Here is a 17756-nt window from a genome sequence, read left to right as displayed (position 1 = left end):
GAAAACAAAACCCCCCAAAAAACCACAAAAAAACCTAAAAGGGTTATATTGAGAACAATGTTTCTCTGCAGGACAGCAATAACAATTGATAGAAAGTTATAAGGAAGTTGGAAACTAGTCAAAAATTCCTAATTCACAAATAATAACTGGGTAGATATGGAGACAGACCATAATCTTGCCTATTATCCATATATTCAAAAAAGAGTAATACTTCCCTCTCCACATACACATTATATATCTTCATATATTTTCTTGTCTATATTCTTTTAAACAAAGAATTGACAATACAAATTAGAAAGGTGTTTGTCCCTAGTTACTCAGCATATAGCAACCATATTAACATCATATGTTAACAAACTAACATCACGGAAATTCCTACTTCTTCAAAGAGACAGTTGGAGAAACAAAGATTTTTAAATTGTCATAATGCTCTCCTGTGTTCCTAGAGATGAACTTCCTGATCTTTAAATAGCTGTAGCCTACAAAAGCAGCTTCTAGAGGAACTCCAGTACCCTGTGAGTTTAGTAGACTGAGCATCCCGATGTGAAAGATGCTGTGCTTAGTTCATTTAGGCTAAGCTTGATTAGACAACTTGTGTGTTGGGAGAGCAGGATTGAATACATATACATACACACATACAGGTACAGAAGTGATGAGATTGCATTTTTTTAAAAATTTTCAAAATCAATTAATTTTTCTTATAAAAGAACTGGTCACAAAATAATTTCCTCAGAACATTTCCAGTTCATTTACAAAAAGCCTTTTCCTCTTCAGAAGGAAAACCGTGACAAAAAAATTTGTTCTTTGACCAGCTCTCTATGACATCATTTATTATTTTGTATATTATTTAAGGGTGCACATCATCACTTGGAAGGGGTCTGAACCAGAATTCAAATCCAGCTGGACTTTGCATAAGTAATGAGTCAAAAAATCAAATCCAAATCTCCTGCTAGACTTTTCAGGTTCTGATGAAATTCATAACTGAAAGAGGTCTCCAAAAACAGTTGTTCTCATGGGGTTTATGCAATTTGTATTAAAATCATAGCAGTAAGATTGTCATGTGTTAGCAGTATTGAAACCTAACCTCAATGCTTAGTATAAAAGAATCAGGATCTGAGATCACTTTTTTTCTGTCCAGTGCAAGGATGGTTCAGTCAGGCTGTGCAGTGAAATACAACCCATAGCCACCTGCAACTTAGCAAACTGAGCAAGGAAAACATTAAGAGCCAAAAGGCTTTTCTAATTCTTTCTATTCCTGCCAATGATTTAATGTGTATACACTATGCCAGGTCAGCTAGACTCAAATTTTCAGATGCAATCTGTGATTTGGTCCATGTTCTGGAAGTGTTGACTGGTTGCACTGAAAGCAATATGAGCTGTAAGTTCTCAGCACCTCTGAAAAGAAGCCCTAAGTTTCTTAAATTTGGTGTCAAAACCAATAGAACACCTAAAACTAGAACACAGCAGGGACTTGACTTCAACAGAAATAAATATCCGTGGCTTTCGAAGAGGTCCAGAGGAATAGCACAGAGCTCAGTGCATCAACATGGGGTTTGGAAGACACGTGCTCAATTGACCGACTACCTGCAGTCAAGTAACCTAACCACAGCTCCCAGCTGATATTACCATAACACTATCCAACATCATGCACATATGGGGAGAATAAATACATTAAAGGCTGGGAGGTTCTCCTGTTGCAGCATAGGAGCTGTTCATTTTGTGGGTAGCGTGAAGAAATGACAACATTTGCGTATGGCTGAGGAAAGCTAAGAGTCGCACTGAAAATCACCAGGTTATTCTGAGGAAATATGAAATGCCTCAACAGTGCTTTGTATTCCATCAAATTACTTAAGAGAGCCTTTCTTCATTTTAACAATACTAAAATGTAAAAACTATTTTTTTTGTAAGAAAAGTGTGTTCATCGCACGCCATAAGAACATTTAGATGAATGCGTTTTCTACTGAAAATTGGAATTGCTACTCAATAGTGCCCTAATCAACAACAACAACCACATATTTCCCAGGCAGTAGGAACCAAGCAACACAGAAACACCCCCACCATCTTCTCCTTGGCTTTACACCATATTTTAGGCATGCATAAAGTAGCTCGTACAACATATTTCTGCAGAACCCTAATTAGGGGTTGCAGTGGTGGCAGGGTTTGACCCATGGATGCTGAGTACTGAACTACTGTTGAGCAGTAACAAGCTGTCTTCAGGATTAGCCCCTCAAGCTGGCCATGAGACAGACCTCCGGCACATCCTACCCTTGTGCAGCTGCAGAAGCAGCCGTGGGGGAGTCAGTGAGGCTGTAAAGTGGCACTTATTTGTAAAAGATGGCACAGGTGTGATTTGCCTCTCAGTTAACATTGACGCAGGGCAGGAATGAAGGCAGGCCGGGCCCGGCCCTCACGCATGGCCACAGCTGGGCTGCTGGCCTCCCCACCAGAGGAGAGGGGGCAGCCATGCTCTGGGCACCCAGTCACCCCGCACAGCCGGCCACGGTTACGGCCTGTACGTAGCCACCTCCGACACCCAGGTGGCCGTTACCCATCGGGACACCCAGTGCGAGAAGCAAGTCTCTCCCTCTTACCTCAGGGTCTTTCTCTATCTCCAGCCCCTCTTGCACCAGGTTGTGTTCATATTCCTCCCGCTGCATCCGCTTCTCCTCCTCCAGGGCGTCCAGTGGGCTGAGCTCGATCACCTCCACCCCTGGTGGCCCCGGCAGGGCACACTGGCCACCGTCCTGCTGCTGTGGCTCAGCACGGCCCTTCCCAGTCCCTCCATTCGAAACCAGGGCCAAGGGGGCAGATCCGCGTGTAGGCTCTGGTGAGCCCGCGCCGGGCAGGTGCCGAGCAAGGCGTTTTCGGTAGTGGTAGGCTAACACGTAGTCGACCTTTCTCTTGCTGTGCCTGAATAGCGTGCCGTCCGGGGACGCCTGGTCCGCCGCCCCTCCTTGCGTCCCATCCAGGTAATTGTTTATAATCTGGGAGAGAAACACACGAGTCTCACAGACAAGAAAGCCAAAAAGCCCAGGAAGCTGGCAGGCGCAGGGTCTGCCTCCACACAAGGATGTAAAGCTGCACAGAGTCAAAACGGGAGGTCAGCCAGGGTAGGTATGACCTACAAACATGCACCAGCCAGATTGCCACCCTGACCTCTTCCAACTGTAAACAAACGATAGTGGCTAAAGATAACAGCCTTATCTCAACACGTGGGATACCTACCTGACCGGCAGGCAGGGGGCACGCGCCAACGCTGTCTCTGCCCTGCACATACACAGACCGTATAGGAGAAGACACCCACGTTTTGAAATGGGATGGAGCAGTGAGAATAAGAATCACATTGCAGACCGGGATATGGGAAAGGATGTTCTGTGGAACAAAGCTGCACAGGGGAAGGAAGGAAGGAAGGAAGGAAGGAAGGAAGGAAGGAAGGAAGGAAAAAAACTGTGTGTGGGAAGAAACTGATCTGAACTAGAACAGGAGCAATATCCTTGGTGCACTAAAAGGGCAAGAAGGGTAGAGCTGGACAGAAACGTTTGGAAAATACCAGGTATTAGAGAGGATATGCCCCATGGATGGCTAAATGATGATAGCTGACCTGTATTTTAACGTCTGATGAAAACACTATGTGATTGGATAGTAACATTGCAAGTTGGAATCAATGACTGATATCATTCACATCACCTATGTTGTACTCAGTCACCTGCCTCCTCGTCTCCGCTCTACAAACCTTTCTGGGATGAAGATGACCCAGTACTAACCCCTGCCCATCGCACCCCACCCTGGACAGCAGTTCTGCATCACCCATATTGAACGCCGATACCAAATGTAAGGTATTCACTTTCACTTCTCATTCACTAAGATATCCCATACCTTTCCAAAACTGTTACCATCCACCATTTCCAGCTCAATGCTGTAGCTGAAAGCCCTTCACAGAGCTATCTACAACGTCATTCATTAGCATGACACCAGCCCTCCAGTAACTGGGGAACAAGATACAAGCAAATAAATAGGGTCAACCTGATCCAAAGCAATCAGCCCATAACTTAATTCCAGACATTTATGGTTCCCATAGGTGGCTATACAACCAAAATCTTGACAGGTACCAATTACAGATTTCTTTCTCTCCTTGTCTCCCTTTCCATTACTGGTAGTCCTGAATGCAAAGTTAACCAAGCATGCTGTACAGCAATTTTCTTGTTTGTTAACACAACGTGAATTTTTGAAAGTATTATATAAATGTGCATATTATTATATACCCCAGCATCTCCCAAATTCTTGTTTTTCACTACTTTGCTTGACTTAGTTTCCCACAAAGTAGTTTCAATCACCATATCACTAAATAAATATTGGTTTTATATGCATGTCACATCCTTCATTCTTCCACAAAATTATCACCAAATAATCTGTTCTGCACATTACACTTATCACACACTTTATGTGTAAAGTGTATGTATAGTCCCTTTAGGCATATATAAACTTACACTCAGCACTACGTTCTGGCAGAATATAAAACTGCTTGGGAGACAGCATTTTATTGCAATTCCTCATTTCCTAGTTAGATACATTTTCATGTAGTACTCACAGGCAGTCCATGCAAACCTCCTGGATCCATCTCTGCCACAGTGAAGAAAAACCCGTTGCAGATTTCTACTCTCCTTTCCAGAGAGTTTTACGCTATACAGCACAGAAGTAATGATGTCACCACCACCAGGTCACTGGCACAACAAAATGCATTAGCTGACTCTAAAGAAGACGAGCTTTAAGCATCCTCTCCTCCCTGACTGGAAAGTGCGGACAGAAATGAGAAGCACAAACAAAAGGCAGGAGAGGGAGCAAGGAGGTTGAAGAACATGAAAAGTCACAAACAGCTTTTCCTGTTTATTACTGTCCGTAGCCAGCTGCCACATCCCAGCCACCCGAGAGAGCACCATAGCAACATTTGATGTTGCTGGAGTTACACAGAATAATAGCTAAGGAGATACAACGACATCTCGCTCTCCCTCCCTGTTGACATTTTTCTCACTCTTAGCAGTAAAGTGCCATCCCCATTATTGTGGGCATCTAGTGCATAGAAAACAAATCAAAATTCCCAAAGATTTTAGTAAGGACATTTTCCGGCCCTAAATTTGCACTGCTTTCCTCACTGTATGATATTCTGGCACAAGAAGACCTTGTTAGGGAGGAACACAAATAAGTTACAACTTCCAAAATGCCACTGAAGGAACTATCAAGATTTTTCTCCCCTACTCTCACAGCCATTGTGTCACTTTTAGTCAGAATCAGTGATTTAAATTACCATCTTCAGTCCCACATCGCTTCTTGAAGCTTCCAAGACAAGTAGCCAGCACACCAAGCATTAAAAATAGGAAGGTAGAATTGGCATGTCATGACAATTTTATTCTAGTCCTTGAATAACCAACATATCACTACAAACATATCCTAGGAGGTATCTCCTCTAACAACAGCTCTGCCCTGCAGACCACAGCCACACTACACTTAACACCTTCCAATCCAGCCTACACTAACACCTGGGCACATGCTGGCCCAGGGTTTGCACAGGGATAGCCAATTTAGTCATCAGCCTGCAGACCTTTTCCTATGCTAGGGTTAATAATAGCAACCCTCCTGTTACTGCTCTGAAGGATTTTGGCTGAAGTAAATTATTAAGAAAAGCTTGGTGAAACTTTTATGGTAGCAATTAGTTCCTACTGTACACTAAGAAAGTCTCCCGAACTACTTAAGGTTGTAGTATCAGTTTACTTGCATAGTCACTTTTCCCAGTGTGGATTTGCCTAACCCACAGGAAGAGGGCACCATGCTCTGCTGACTCTCTTCAAAGCCTCTTCTTCATCCCAAAGATGTTAGTCATAAATCAATGAACATAAAATTCTGCTTACAGAACTGCTGAAGGATCCCGTACAGCTTGGTGCTTCAAAAGCTCCGTTGATCCTGCTGCCGTGCAAGGAAGACTGGTTTTGAGGGACTGTGAGGTATTTGCTGTTGTATGTTGAAAAACAGTTCCTTGCTGATTTTGCTGTCTTCTGTCCATTCAGAGTTGGGTGTGAGGAGGCTAGAGGAAAGTCTGAGAATAAGAGATAAGTACTGTTATATAAAACAGGTTTTGTGCAGGCAGTTTCCTAAAGGAATGGGAAATACTGCAGTTAATAGATACCATCCAATTTCAGATGCTGCGCCTTGCGGGGTGCATACAACTCCAGACAGGTACTTACCTGCGTGAACTGCTGGGAAAGGGGAACCATGATACAATTCTGCACTTAGCTCAGCACTGCCCTGGTTGATCAATAGCGTTTGTACTCCTGCACTTCAGTCATGAGGTTAGAAGCTGGAAAGTCTGTGCTTTTCTGCTAGGTAAGCAACCCAAGGACATGAGCAACTGGGTGTCCTCAGCACCTGCGCCCTGGTTCTCTGGGTGCAGCGTTCACACCAGGTGGAAGCCAAATGACCTCAAACAAACCGAGTCACTTTTGCTTACGGCTTACAACTAGATCTGAAATGGAGCGTGTTTCAGTTCTAGTGTGATGTAAACTAATGTAGCAGCATCAGGTACAGGTACAAACTTCTGGCTAACGGTCTTTCTCCCCTAAGAACTCTTAACTTTTGGATATCTCATGGTGTGATATTCTCATAAAGCACAATGAGTTTATACCTCATGTTTTGGCTTGAAAGACTAATGTCTTGAACCCGTTAGTTTTAGATGTGTTCCCTGTCTCTTGTATTGACAAATTATACGGTGCCAATGCAGCGTAGTGGAGGGTCTGGAGGGGGTAGGCAGTGACATGACACTCCCTGTTCCCTGCCACCACTGGTAAGCTGTATCTGTGCCATAGAGCAGGGTACAGCAACAGAAGAATATGAGACGAATGCTTGGTCACGGGTAGGAAACGCAGAAAGTCAGTCCCATACAGGCAGTAGCGCAGCGAAAAAAATGATGATAAAAAGTAATGGGTACAGAAACTGTGTTGACATACAAATGTTTCATACTCTTTCCCCCTCTAGTGGTGCCGTAACTGAAATGGGGTTGATTGATCTTTACCCATAGTTTCTTTGAAATGCTTGTTGAGGTGAAAAATAGTGGCTTGGTCCTTCAAGCATTAGTGTTTTCTACCAGGGAGAAGACATAGGTGTAGCAGACCCATCTGCCCATATAGTTAGCCCCACTACCACTGAAGAGATGAAGCACCATGGCTCTCCAGCCAGAGCTTATTTCTTCCCTAGGAAGAAAAGGTAACTGGAACATTCATAAGCTCCCACATATTCAGGGAGATATTAAATCCATCATATCTCTTCTTGCCTCCTTACTTGGCAATCCTAGTAACGCTGCAGTTCTTTTGCCCCACCTTCACCTTCTGTCTAAGGAAACGAGAAGCTTCAACAGCATGGTATAGTTACTTTCCAGTCTGGGAGGAACTGCCTTACGGGATTTGCTGTACTTTATTATAAGAAAGCAATCTCATTGTTCTCTGCCACAAGAAAGCACTGGGAAATCTGATCAGTTTCTTCTACACCTCCCTTATGGTGATGGAGACAGGGGAAGAGAGAAGGCAGCAATAGCTGTGTCTCTTGCTCAGTGTTCATGCGACTGGAGTGTGTTTCTCCCACTTTGCTGGAACAGCCAACTGGTGGCACAAATACCTTGCATTGCCTCTCCGAAGATGGAGCACTGAAGGAGGTGGCTGTATGCAGGAAGCCTATGGAGTTGAACAGTGATCATCATCTCCAAATAATTAAAGGAAAATCTGAAAGGATCCATTCTTATAGATTGTGATAGCAAAATTTGTCTCTCTGCCTTTTCTTTTTTTGGGGGGCTGGGGTTATGTATTGCTAAAATCTGGAAGCATATTTTCTATTTATTTAATTGAATCCCTTCTTTTTTTCTTTCAAGAGTCTAAGGCAGATGCTGTGTCCTACTGCTAATCTTCTGTGCCCTCTACAGGGACTGATTTTTCTTACCCGCAATCATGAGCTAAAAGAGCAGCCAGCAAAATGCTAAGGAAGGAAATGCTTGGGGAGGGGGAGACCTGACCTCTAAATGTTATGATTATTCTTGTGTTTTTTATGAATAATAGATTAAGGTCCTGCAGCGCTTGAACAGTACAGTAGATTGACTCACCAGTCTTCCTTTTCTGATCTCTCGAGGAGACTTACACTTGGTTTACTTTAATGAAGCGCATAATGATGCCACAAGGGAAACTCCAAGGAAAATAAGTAATAAGTGAAGGTTTCGTTCCCAAAGGCTACACACTATGTTTCTCCAGTATTTTCAAACTAAGCCTGGGATATCTCACAAGACCTTCACACAGTCAATTAAAGACCTTTTTTTCTTCCAGTCCTTTTAACTAGGCCTAGGGAAAAAATCTGCAGTCCATTTATAATAAAATGATTTAATTTCCATTACGCTTCCAAACCTTCAGGAACTGTGTCACAACCCTGAGGTTAACACTGGTAAGCTGGTGAGGCAGTCAGGGACTTCCAGTCAGTATAAGTTTTTTGATGGAAATAAAATTTCCATACCTGAATTTGGAGGACTTCTGTTCTCCCAAAAGCTTTTCATCTTCCCAGATCAAACTGACTGAACCAAAATGTTATGTTCTGAATGACTTCCACATTTGACAGTGCTTGCCTGTGGTACTGCAGCGCCTCAGGGGCTTCTGCTTCAGATGCTGCCTGACCTCAATCTACCCTGTAAGTCTTTACGACATCTGGCCTTACATGTTCTCATTCTGTAAATATTCTAGAGGAATTATTATCAATAGAAACAAGCTGTGTGTGTGTGTATGTATGTGCATATATATATTTTTTACACATGCACACATGCATAGCTTTGGTACATACATATATCTCCCCAGAGAACAGCAGCAGAGTGAATCTTGAATTCAACGCAGAAAGCAAATATTCAAGAACTACACTCATTCTAGAAAAATAACCTGGGAGCCATCCCTCCAGTCAAACTTCATTAAGTTGTAAATGGCTTCCAAGGACAAGGTACCTCCAGGACAGAGATCGATGACCAGCTCTCGTTCCAGTGCCAATTCACAGGCAGTAATCATCTACACACTCACTCAGTCTCTCAACACTCCTTTGCTTCGGCTTTTTGTAAACATAAAGGTTGGCTGTATGTGCACCAACTGACCTCACCACTGGACTCGCCAGTTTCTTGTCTGAAGTGCAATGATGAAGCAGCTGCACATACTGCCAAAAGTGGAAGGACTGAGGGAGTGTATTAAAAGACCACACTGCTTGTGAAATATGCAGTAAGCAAGTCTGCCTAATTAGGAGCTCTGTATTAAATCCCGAGTAACAGCCAGTTACCCAGTCTGAGCGGTCCAGATGATCAGATTATCATAGGCACAACTACTTGCAGAATGCATTGTAAATGGTTTGGCCACCCAGGGCACAGACACTGGCCTTTCATTTATCTTCCTCTCTTTCTACCGAAGTATCAGAAATGGACTGCGCTTCTGAAAGACACCGCAGGCAGAAGTATACCTTGCACAGGCTGCTCTGGAAGGTTGTTCAAAACATCTGCGATTCAGGAGCATTGTTTGGCAAACTTGTCATTTCGTCCACCCTCCAAGTAGGTAGGAAAAAGAACTACTTGAGTTCACTGTTTCTATGTAGCTTGACTTAAACATATCTTCTTTAAAGGAAATATGTATAAATAAGAATACGTACCATGGTTTTACACGTGTTCTTTAGGTCCCCTCCAAGCTAATGACTTCCCAGTTCTGAACATAGAATCACAGAATGGTTTGTGTTGGAAGGGACCTTAAACATCATCTAGTTCTGACCCCGCTGCCACCTAGAGTTGCAGATTTCAATACAGCCAGTCATGTCCGTGTAAGTGCACAAGTATTTTCATTGCACTGCATTTTTTCTTTTTTAAGCTGCCACCCCTTGTCTTTCAAAATACTGCTTGTTATTTAATATTTCAGTTAAGAGTTTCAGACACAAGGGAATGCATGTTAATTAAATAAGCTTTGGTCAAGCTTAAAGGAAACAAGCCATCAAAGGAAATGTTTAGGAATAAATTTGTACGTAGGAAATCCATTCTTCATTCAATATTACTTGAAGGAAAAGGTCCAGCAGGTTTCACCAAAGATAACTTGTATTACTGCAGTGTTCTCAAACTCCTGATTTGAATAAAAGAAGAATAGCATTTGACCATTAAATTTCAGACATCTGATATTTTTTTCTTCAGGACGGTTTAAGAACTAGTTAGCTCTTTAGTCCCCTCCTACTTAACTGTTTTAGCTAAAATCAGTCCCATAACTAAACTTAGCAGTAGGCAGTTCTCTCTATAATGAGTCTTTTTCCTCCAGTTGTATTCTGGGGGCTGGAAAGGAAAGAAGAAGCTGTGTTATGTACAGCCAAATGCTAAGGGGCAACACTGAGATACTGATTCCTACCCAGAGATTCTCCTTGCTGACTGTCCTGGGGGCTCAGGATGTGGCGTTTCAAATGATGTTGGAAGAGGGTCCAGACAGGCAGGTGTACCCAGGCTGGCAAAGGCATTAGGCAGGACGTGTCAGAGGCAGTTTTGCCCTTCCCATCTGCAGTCTGAGAGGTACCGTATGAGCCCTCAAACAGCAGGCTGCAAATTTGGATCTCATGTCTCTTGGTGGAAACTCAGCAGTGGGAGAACAGGTAGGAAGTGGCAAACCTGAAAAATTCTGTTTTCTGCTTCTAGCTCAACTTCTTCTACCCTTCGGTTGCATTCCCAATTTCATTGCCCAGGACGTCTGCCAGCCCAGGGTATATGGCTGGGACAATGTGATAAAGATAGAAGGCAGTGAGGGAATTGTGTGGGACTGTGCTGTCTACCTTAAGTCTTAGCAGGACTGTTCCATCTCTGATCTTATCTTAACACTTCTTATCCTCCAAGCCACACCTATGCTTCCATTTCTCAGAAGCTTCCTCTTAAGTTCCTCTTCTTCATGGTAGGCTTCATAGCCTCTTACCTGAAATTTGCTGTAATTTGTACCATGCTGCATTAGAGAGCATTAGAGACAAACCAAAAAGCCTTGTCTGTCTTTAATTCCTATGATGCTTAAAAGGCACTAATGGTAGTCTTGAGGACTCGGTGGAGGAAATCACTCTCAGCTGTAGCTGTGTTGGGTTTGGTGGAGCTGTGCACAAGAAGTGATTCTGGCAGAAGCTGAGCTTCTTTCCATATCACCATGCACTTTGTTTACTGTATATTAGCAGCTTCCCTGAGTCATTATAGTTTCAAAGTGACTTGTCCATAACCTTCCGGCCCTTTGTCAGTGAATGTGTGTTCACCGATTCTTAGAAGTGTTACTGACAGAATGGATAATAACAATTCTCTTGCAGTTCTTTTAGAGGGGAGGTGGCCTATGGCCATCTGCTCCACCAGGGAAGGTGAGCCTGGAGCAGAGCATGACAGGGCAGAGCAGTGAGTGACCCTGCTGACAGGGAGCCCAGGTGCAGAGCAGCAAGCCCAGGTCAGGGTCAGGGGGAGACAGTGATGAGGGCCAGGCGCAGCGCAGTGACACCCCAGCAAGGCAGCGGTGATGGGGCTGGTCCCAGTCAAGCTGGGAAGCAGAGCTTCGGGGTCTGTCAGGGCCAAACCGGCAAAGGTGAGAGACCAGGTGCAGACACAGCTTAGCTGCAGTGGAGCACAGGCAGGGGCGAGGGGTAAAGCCTCAGCTTAAAAGCAGTTCCCAGGGGAAAGGGAGGCGTGCTCTCACTTCCAGCTTTCCTCACAACAGCTCTGGCTGCTGAAGGAGCTGGGCTTGGACTCAGCCAGCTAAACTCTAACATGGCCACCTAAACGCCTAGAAGGGGGTTGTGCTCTGGGCCCTGACAGTCCGCCCCTGAACTGCTGCCAGAAACAGCATTGCAGCACCTGAAACAGGCAAGGGCAGGCAAGGGGGAGCACAGCTCCTAGCTAGTTTTGACTGGCCTGAATAGTTACAGTCACAGACGCAAATGTAAAGCCTGTGGTTGTGCTCCTTTGGTAGCCCCTAGCCCCAGGAGCCCTCACCTCTGGCGTCAGGAGCAGGAAGAACATACGTGAGCTAATGGAGATGCTCCCTCGCCCCTGGTACACGCCATGAGCCAGAGGGTCTCTTGAGGAGTGGAAGGTTATGAATCTGAATGATCAAGAATGAAGGAAACAGAGTAGACCTGTAGATATAGATGTGGGAACTGCCCTGAGCTGCCTTAATGTTTGCATTGCCCAAAGACTTAATGGAGCTATATCTGCATAATACAACTGTGACTGTGTGTATAACTTTACAGACTCCCCTCCTGTTATTTTTTTAATTCTACTTTACATGCAAAGGTTACAGAAATTACCTGTGTTTTCTGACATAATTTATATATCAGGACTAACTCCAATAGTGAAAGACCTGAGTTGGAAAAAGGACACTGGAATAACTCAACAAAGATCAGCAGTAGGCATTAAATCTAATGGCTCTTTGTACACTATTGTCTGCTATACAAATAATTTCAGGAAGGCGACTGGATGGGAGGGCACAGAAATTGCACCATTTTGTGACCTGTGTGATAGTTCGGAGTTCACAGCAGAGTTACAGCCCCAGAAACAATGAGATGAAGTGGAAACAACCACAGGGCTTTTGACTGTAGCAGTAAAGTAATAGTGACACTATCAGCAGTGAACAATATTCTACACTCGTACACTGGGAACTCAAACACAAAGGTTTTATGCGCTGAGCAAATTTGTTCCTTGTGCATGGGTACTGAAAGCTCACTGCTGCACAGTCTTCTGAAAAAGGGTACTGCTTGCTCCCCCCAATTGCATTGCAATAAGGCAAATGCAGATGGAAGGAGCAGAAGCCCAGCACAAGGCATTTGCCCAATGATTGTCTTTTCCACATGCATCACAACGCTGACCCACAGCTGCATTCCTGAGGCTTCGGAAAAAAGAACTGTCTCTGAGCTGTATGTATGTAACCTGGGCCACAGATTTTTCTTTTTTTCATTTTTTTTTTTAAATGTCCTCAAAGAAGACAGAGAAGTTCTTTCAAAGTATTTCTGTCTTTGCTCCCCACCCTCTTTCCACCTATTTAACTTCATAGTCAGCAATTAACAATGAAGCAGAAAATAAACTTACCGGACGTGTGTGTTTCCATGTTGCCTGGAGGTCTGGCTGGAAGTTGTGTCAGTGCTAATAGGATGTGGCTATGCTGATTGTGTGCACAATCTGCTTCTGCACTGGCTTAAGCAGTGAACAGCACTAGCAGCTATTTCCATCCTGGCTTGATCCTGCTTTAAGCAAACCACGAACTGAAGCTAATTAGCAAGACCTTCTGTTTTGGTGATTATCGTCACGGAGGAAAGAGAGGGAAAAAGACAAAACTTTCATGACCTGGGAGGCCATGGCGATTCCCTGCTGAAACTTCAGTATCTTGTCTCCATGCTCCATAATGCCTCAACAACCAACATAACAATAGGCATATTTTGTCCTAACTCCCCAGAATGCAGTGGAGAGGGAGTGGAGGAGAGGAAGAAAAAAAGCTAATGCAAAACCAGGGCTCTACAACAGAGCCAGCGCTGTCAAAAAAACCATTATTCAAGGATTAGGCTATCTTGGAGGTGGTTTCTGTGGGGAAGAGTGTCTTTATATCTGCAAAGCTTTACAGTGCTTCCAGGTAGTAGGTAAGTGCAGAAACCTTTTTGTAAGGCTTATCTCAAACACTCAAGTTACCTTACTGCCTGGATGCAGCACTGTCATTCCTGCATGAAATATTCAGGGGATTATCTTGTAATCAACTGTCTAATCAGAACAGGTGATGGATCCTGCTTAGTCTTCAAACTTACCATTTAAACAATGTATTGGGAAGAAAAGTCATTGATGACTATTGCCATATGAGAAGGAGCTTTTATTTCCTAATCATTTGGAGTTCAAATCTTTTCCTTCATTTAGCCTGTTTATGACACTATGACAGTTTCTCCAGTGTGAGAGGGGAAACTGATTTATTCAGTGACTGAATACAGTACTTTTACTAGCTTGTGAATTAAGATCATGCGTTGTGTCGTGACCAGCAAGAATAGCAGTTGTCTATATCACAGAGAGAGGTACTGAAGCACTGTGGCTATGCTAACAGATACTGGGTTTATACAGGGAGTGTGTTGCTGTTGTGTCCCAAAACTTGGGCTTGGTGCTGTAATACTTTTCCAGCAAGGCTAAGAAATGCACACACTGCTTTAAACTCTGGGAAAATTGCCACTAGGTAGTTGTCCTTTTTATGAAAGAGATTTAGGCAGACCAAAGAGAATGAGATTAAATTAGATGACTGTGTTCATCTGTTTACTTCAGCTCAACTGAAGTGACACGTGAGGAATTTTAGGTGTAACCTACACTAATATTATATATCTGATTTTACTTAAAAGGGAGAGGGGTCAGGAACCCTGACTCCATCTTGAACAGCTTTATACAGGTTAGTCAAACTTTTCTGCACTCCGATTTACCCCTGCCAAAAGGGTAAAAGTAATGATTAGGGTCTTTGTGCATAAAGGGAAGATGAGTAAATTAAAAGTTGCAGATCACTTTAACACTCGCTTTAGTATTTACATAAAATAATGTCTTCAGATAGAAAAAGTTATGTAGCTTTACTCTTCTTAGCCCCTCCTTTGGAATGACATTTCTTAATTTCTAAGTAATGTATCAACAGGTATCGAATACTTATTCTTCTTACCCTTCCAGTATCTTACGTTAATCTCAGAGCTTCATTTAGAAACTGCCTGCAGTTACAAAACAGGGAACAAACTGGATGCCACAGCTTCTGGACTGACTAATCGAAAAAATTATTAGACTGCAGAAATTTTGGGGGAAAAAGTAAATAAAAGAAAGGTGTTCTCAGCTGCAGTGTGTAAAGTCTCACTAGCTCACCAGCAGGTGGGATGCTACCTCATACAGGCTTTTGTTTGTACACTAGTCCATGTATACAAGTTTTGAGGTGGTGTGCCTGTAATTTTTTTTGACTGCAAAACCACCTCACCCATTTGAACAAATTAGCTGCTCTTTGCTTGATAGCTTTGCTCCACAGCTGCGCAGATCTCAGTGTAGTTCATGCTTGCTTGGTACAGTACAATGGTGCAACCACATTAAGCTCCTGGTAACTTTTTGCTAACAAAGTGAAAACAGAGAATACACCAAGGGAAGCAATTGTTGAAGCACTTTTCCCCTTTATTTTTTATAACCAATTAATTTGCTTCCTGGATAAATAGCAATCGTACTGCTTTGTATACAATTATCTCTGGGAGAGGGGAATGAAAATTTGTGGGGAAAATATGCAATTTTATATCCACATTATATGCTGCATCAACTAGATGCTAAAACAGAAAGGCATACCCACTAACTTTGGAATAATACAGGTATGTGGAGCCAGAATCCCTGTGGACACAAAACTGCCTGCACAGGTTCAAACTACTAGCTCCTATAAGCCATAAGGATGGGTCCGTTACAGGCAATACAGTTAGCTCAGGTAATAAATAATATACACAGGAAGCAATACGATAGAAAGCAATATCCAGCTGGTTAAAATGGAACTGGGTCTGTAGTCTATTTTTAAGGACACTTTCCAATGGAGAAAATCATATCTTGATATCACTGTGTTTCCTGAGGTACCTGGCTATGGTGTTAGTTGATAATGCAGAGCTGTGACAAATAATACCAATATACCAGATTGTGTTTCACCTGCTGTAGAGGAGTGGTGCTTGCAAGTCTATAAAAGTTAGCAGAGAGATTATACGCTTTTAATAATTAAGAAGTTATATAAGACTCCTCCCCAAATCCATTTAATGCTCCTGTAAATCTATCCTGTAGCATGCTCAATGATCCAGCCAGTCTTCTGAAGTGTTGGGATGCATTCCGAACCACTGGCAGAAAGACAAAGGCTGAGCTAGCTCAAAACCATCAAGACTCAGAAGCAGTATGTACAAGTTGAAAAACAACGTTCCTCAAAGCCTGGATTCTGCTGGTGAATGCGAACGGAGCAGTCTGATGTACAGGGCTGTCTGATGTGCTGGCACATTACTGCTCTTAGAGTAACCAGCTCTCTACTAAGCAGGTACTTGATCATAGGCTTGATTAAGTTCTTGACTTCTGCCAGGAAAGAATGCTTCTGAAAACAGTAGAGTTGCACTAATTGGAACTGGGCTGCATGAAAGACAATTAAGACCTGCCCAGAGGAAGTCGGAGCCCATTCCGTCCTGGCACCACTAGAGCCTCAGAAGAAAGACAGCTCTTTTGGGGCAGACTGCCTGAAAAAGTTTGATTCTCATGTCAGCAGGTCAAGGCCAATAATGTATGTGCCTTCTCAGTCTGTTAAGGGAGATGCTATAATGTTCCCTTGCTCTTGCTCTTTCTCACTTGTCTGTGTCTATGACAGGATTTCCAAGGAAGAAGCTCCTTCTGGTCTTGGGTGCAACAGGCCTTTGTCTTTGTTTGGAATATGTAAGCACTAGCCAGGCCTGAACAATAACATTGATCATAGGGAAGTCCACAGAACCCAGTTCTGTAAGAAAAACCAATGAATTCTCATGGGATGCATTGCACACCTGCTTTAGTCCATACACAGGCACAGATGCCTGAAAGCAAAACTGCAACCAAGGAAGGTGAAAAGCCACATAGTATGGGATATATTCTTGAATTAGTGTAAAGTCTTAATACAGTTCTGTTTATCCAATTACGCTGAGCTACCTCTGCTACAAGCTTGGTCCTACAACCAAGCAATATTCCCTTAAATAATCTGGAGCTCCCTAAGAAAAAATAATACTTGCTTTAGTCTGAAAACAAATATCTTTATTTTAGTCTGTTTGTCTCTGGAGACACTCAGATCCGCAAGATTTTTCTTGTTAATTGAGGTAGAAGTGATGACAGCAGGAATGCTTGCCTGTTTGTTGAACAGATCTGACCATCCACTTTGTTGCTGGTGGAAAATACTAGTCGTGCATGTCTCCTTTTCAGAAGTTCAAAACAAGTGTGGATCTGCCTCTGTGCATCTTTCCCATGCCAATAAGGTGGTGCCTGCCACATATGATTATCTGATTAGAAGACCTGTCTGCAGCCGTGAAGCCTTAGGCTGCAATCCTGTCAGCTTTCACGAACTAAGAAGGTCAGTTTGGGTGAGGGCACCGATGGAAACAAAGGGGCAGTCCAGTGATAGTAAGGGGAAGAGGAAGACATTGCCTTTTACCCCCTAACCGCTCCTTTTCTCTAATCCTCCCTGAAACTGCAGGCTGCTGTTCCAAGAGTTGCTTATTTGCAGCTTCAGATGAGCTGCTGTGCAGTTGATCACCTGGGTGACCGAAATCCATCTGTTGGGGAGCTTAACATCTGAAGCCAGACACAAGGAACTAGTGTGTGGGTGGAGGAAAACTAGTGGCAGGGATCTACTGCATTAAGTGGTGCTGGTGCCAATTAAAATTTGGGTTGTCTCCCTGGGGTTATTGTGCATAACCATAGCAGAAGAACTAGAGAAGCATAAAAGGCCTGCACTTCTCCTAGCACTGTCCAGCAACAGAGGATGTCTTGAATGAATAATAAAGGAAAAAAGGGCCTACAGTTCAGTATGTGTTGAATCCACAGCTGAATGGCAGAAAAGAAGCAGGGATCTGCCTGGTTCCTCTCAAAAAGGAACACAACTTGCCTTTTTAGTTGAAAGCACAGAGGGAGGTTTTGTTTGCTCCCAAAGGGAGCCATTCATGCAGATGGGGAAGTGTTTTGACCCGTTCAATCATGT

General features: G+C 43.3%; 1 protein-coding gene across 2 annotated transcripts in view; it reads right to left on the bottom strand.

Annotated features, from left to right (window-relative positions):
* ANO2 (anoctamin 2) overlaps positions 1 to 13196 on the bottom strand; it is a 191750-nt gene extending 178554 nt beyond the window's left edge. Inside the window, exons 1-3 of one of the 2 annotated variants that reach the window (XM_056342011.1) lie at positions 13124 to 13196; positions 5904 to 6088; positions 2592 to 2984 (exon numbers count right to left, since the gene is read on the bottom strand). In XM_056342011.1, the coding sequence (XP_056197986.1) occupies positions 2592 to 2984; positions 5904 to 6088; positions 13124 to 13142 (597 nt within the window). In that variant the 5' untranslated portion in view covers positions 13143 to 13196. Of the gene's footprint in view, positions 1 to 2591; positions 2985 to 4588; positions 4837 to 5903; positions 6089 to 13123 lie in introns of those variants that run through there. The other variant, XM_056342012.1, reaches the window with a different exon arrangement.
* Between the last annotated feature and the right edge of the window lie 4560 nt (positions 13197 to 17756).

The sequence above is a fragment of the Falco biarmicus genome, chromosome 5, assembly GCF_023638135.1.
Source record: "Falco biarmicus isolate bFalBia1 chromosome 5, bFalBia1.pri, whole genome shotgun sequence".
Taxonomy (NCBI): Eukaryota; Metazoa; Chordata; class Aves; order Falconiformes; family Falconidae; genus Falco; species Falco biarmicus.
The sequence above is the reverse complement of the archived record's forward strand: the minus strand, read 5'-3'. Positions and strand labels throughout refer to the sequence as shown.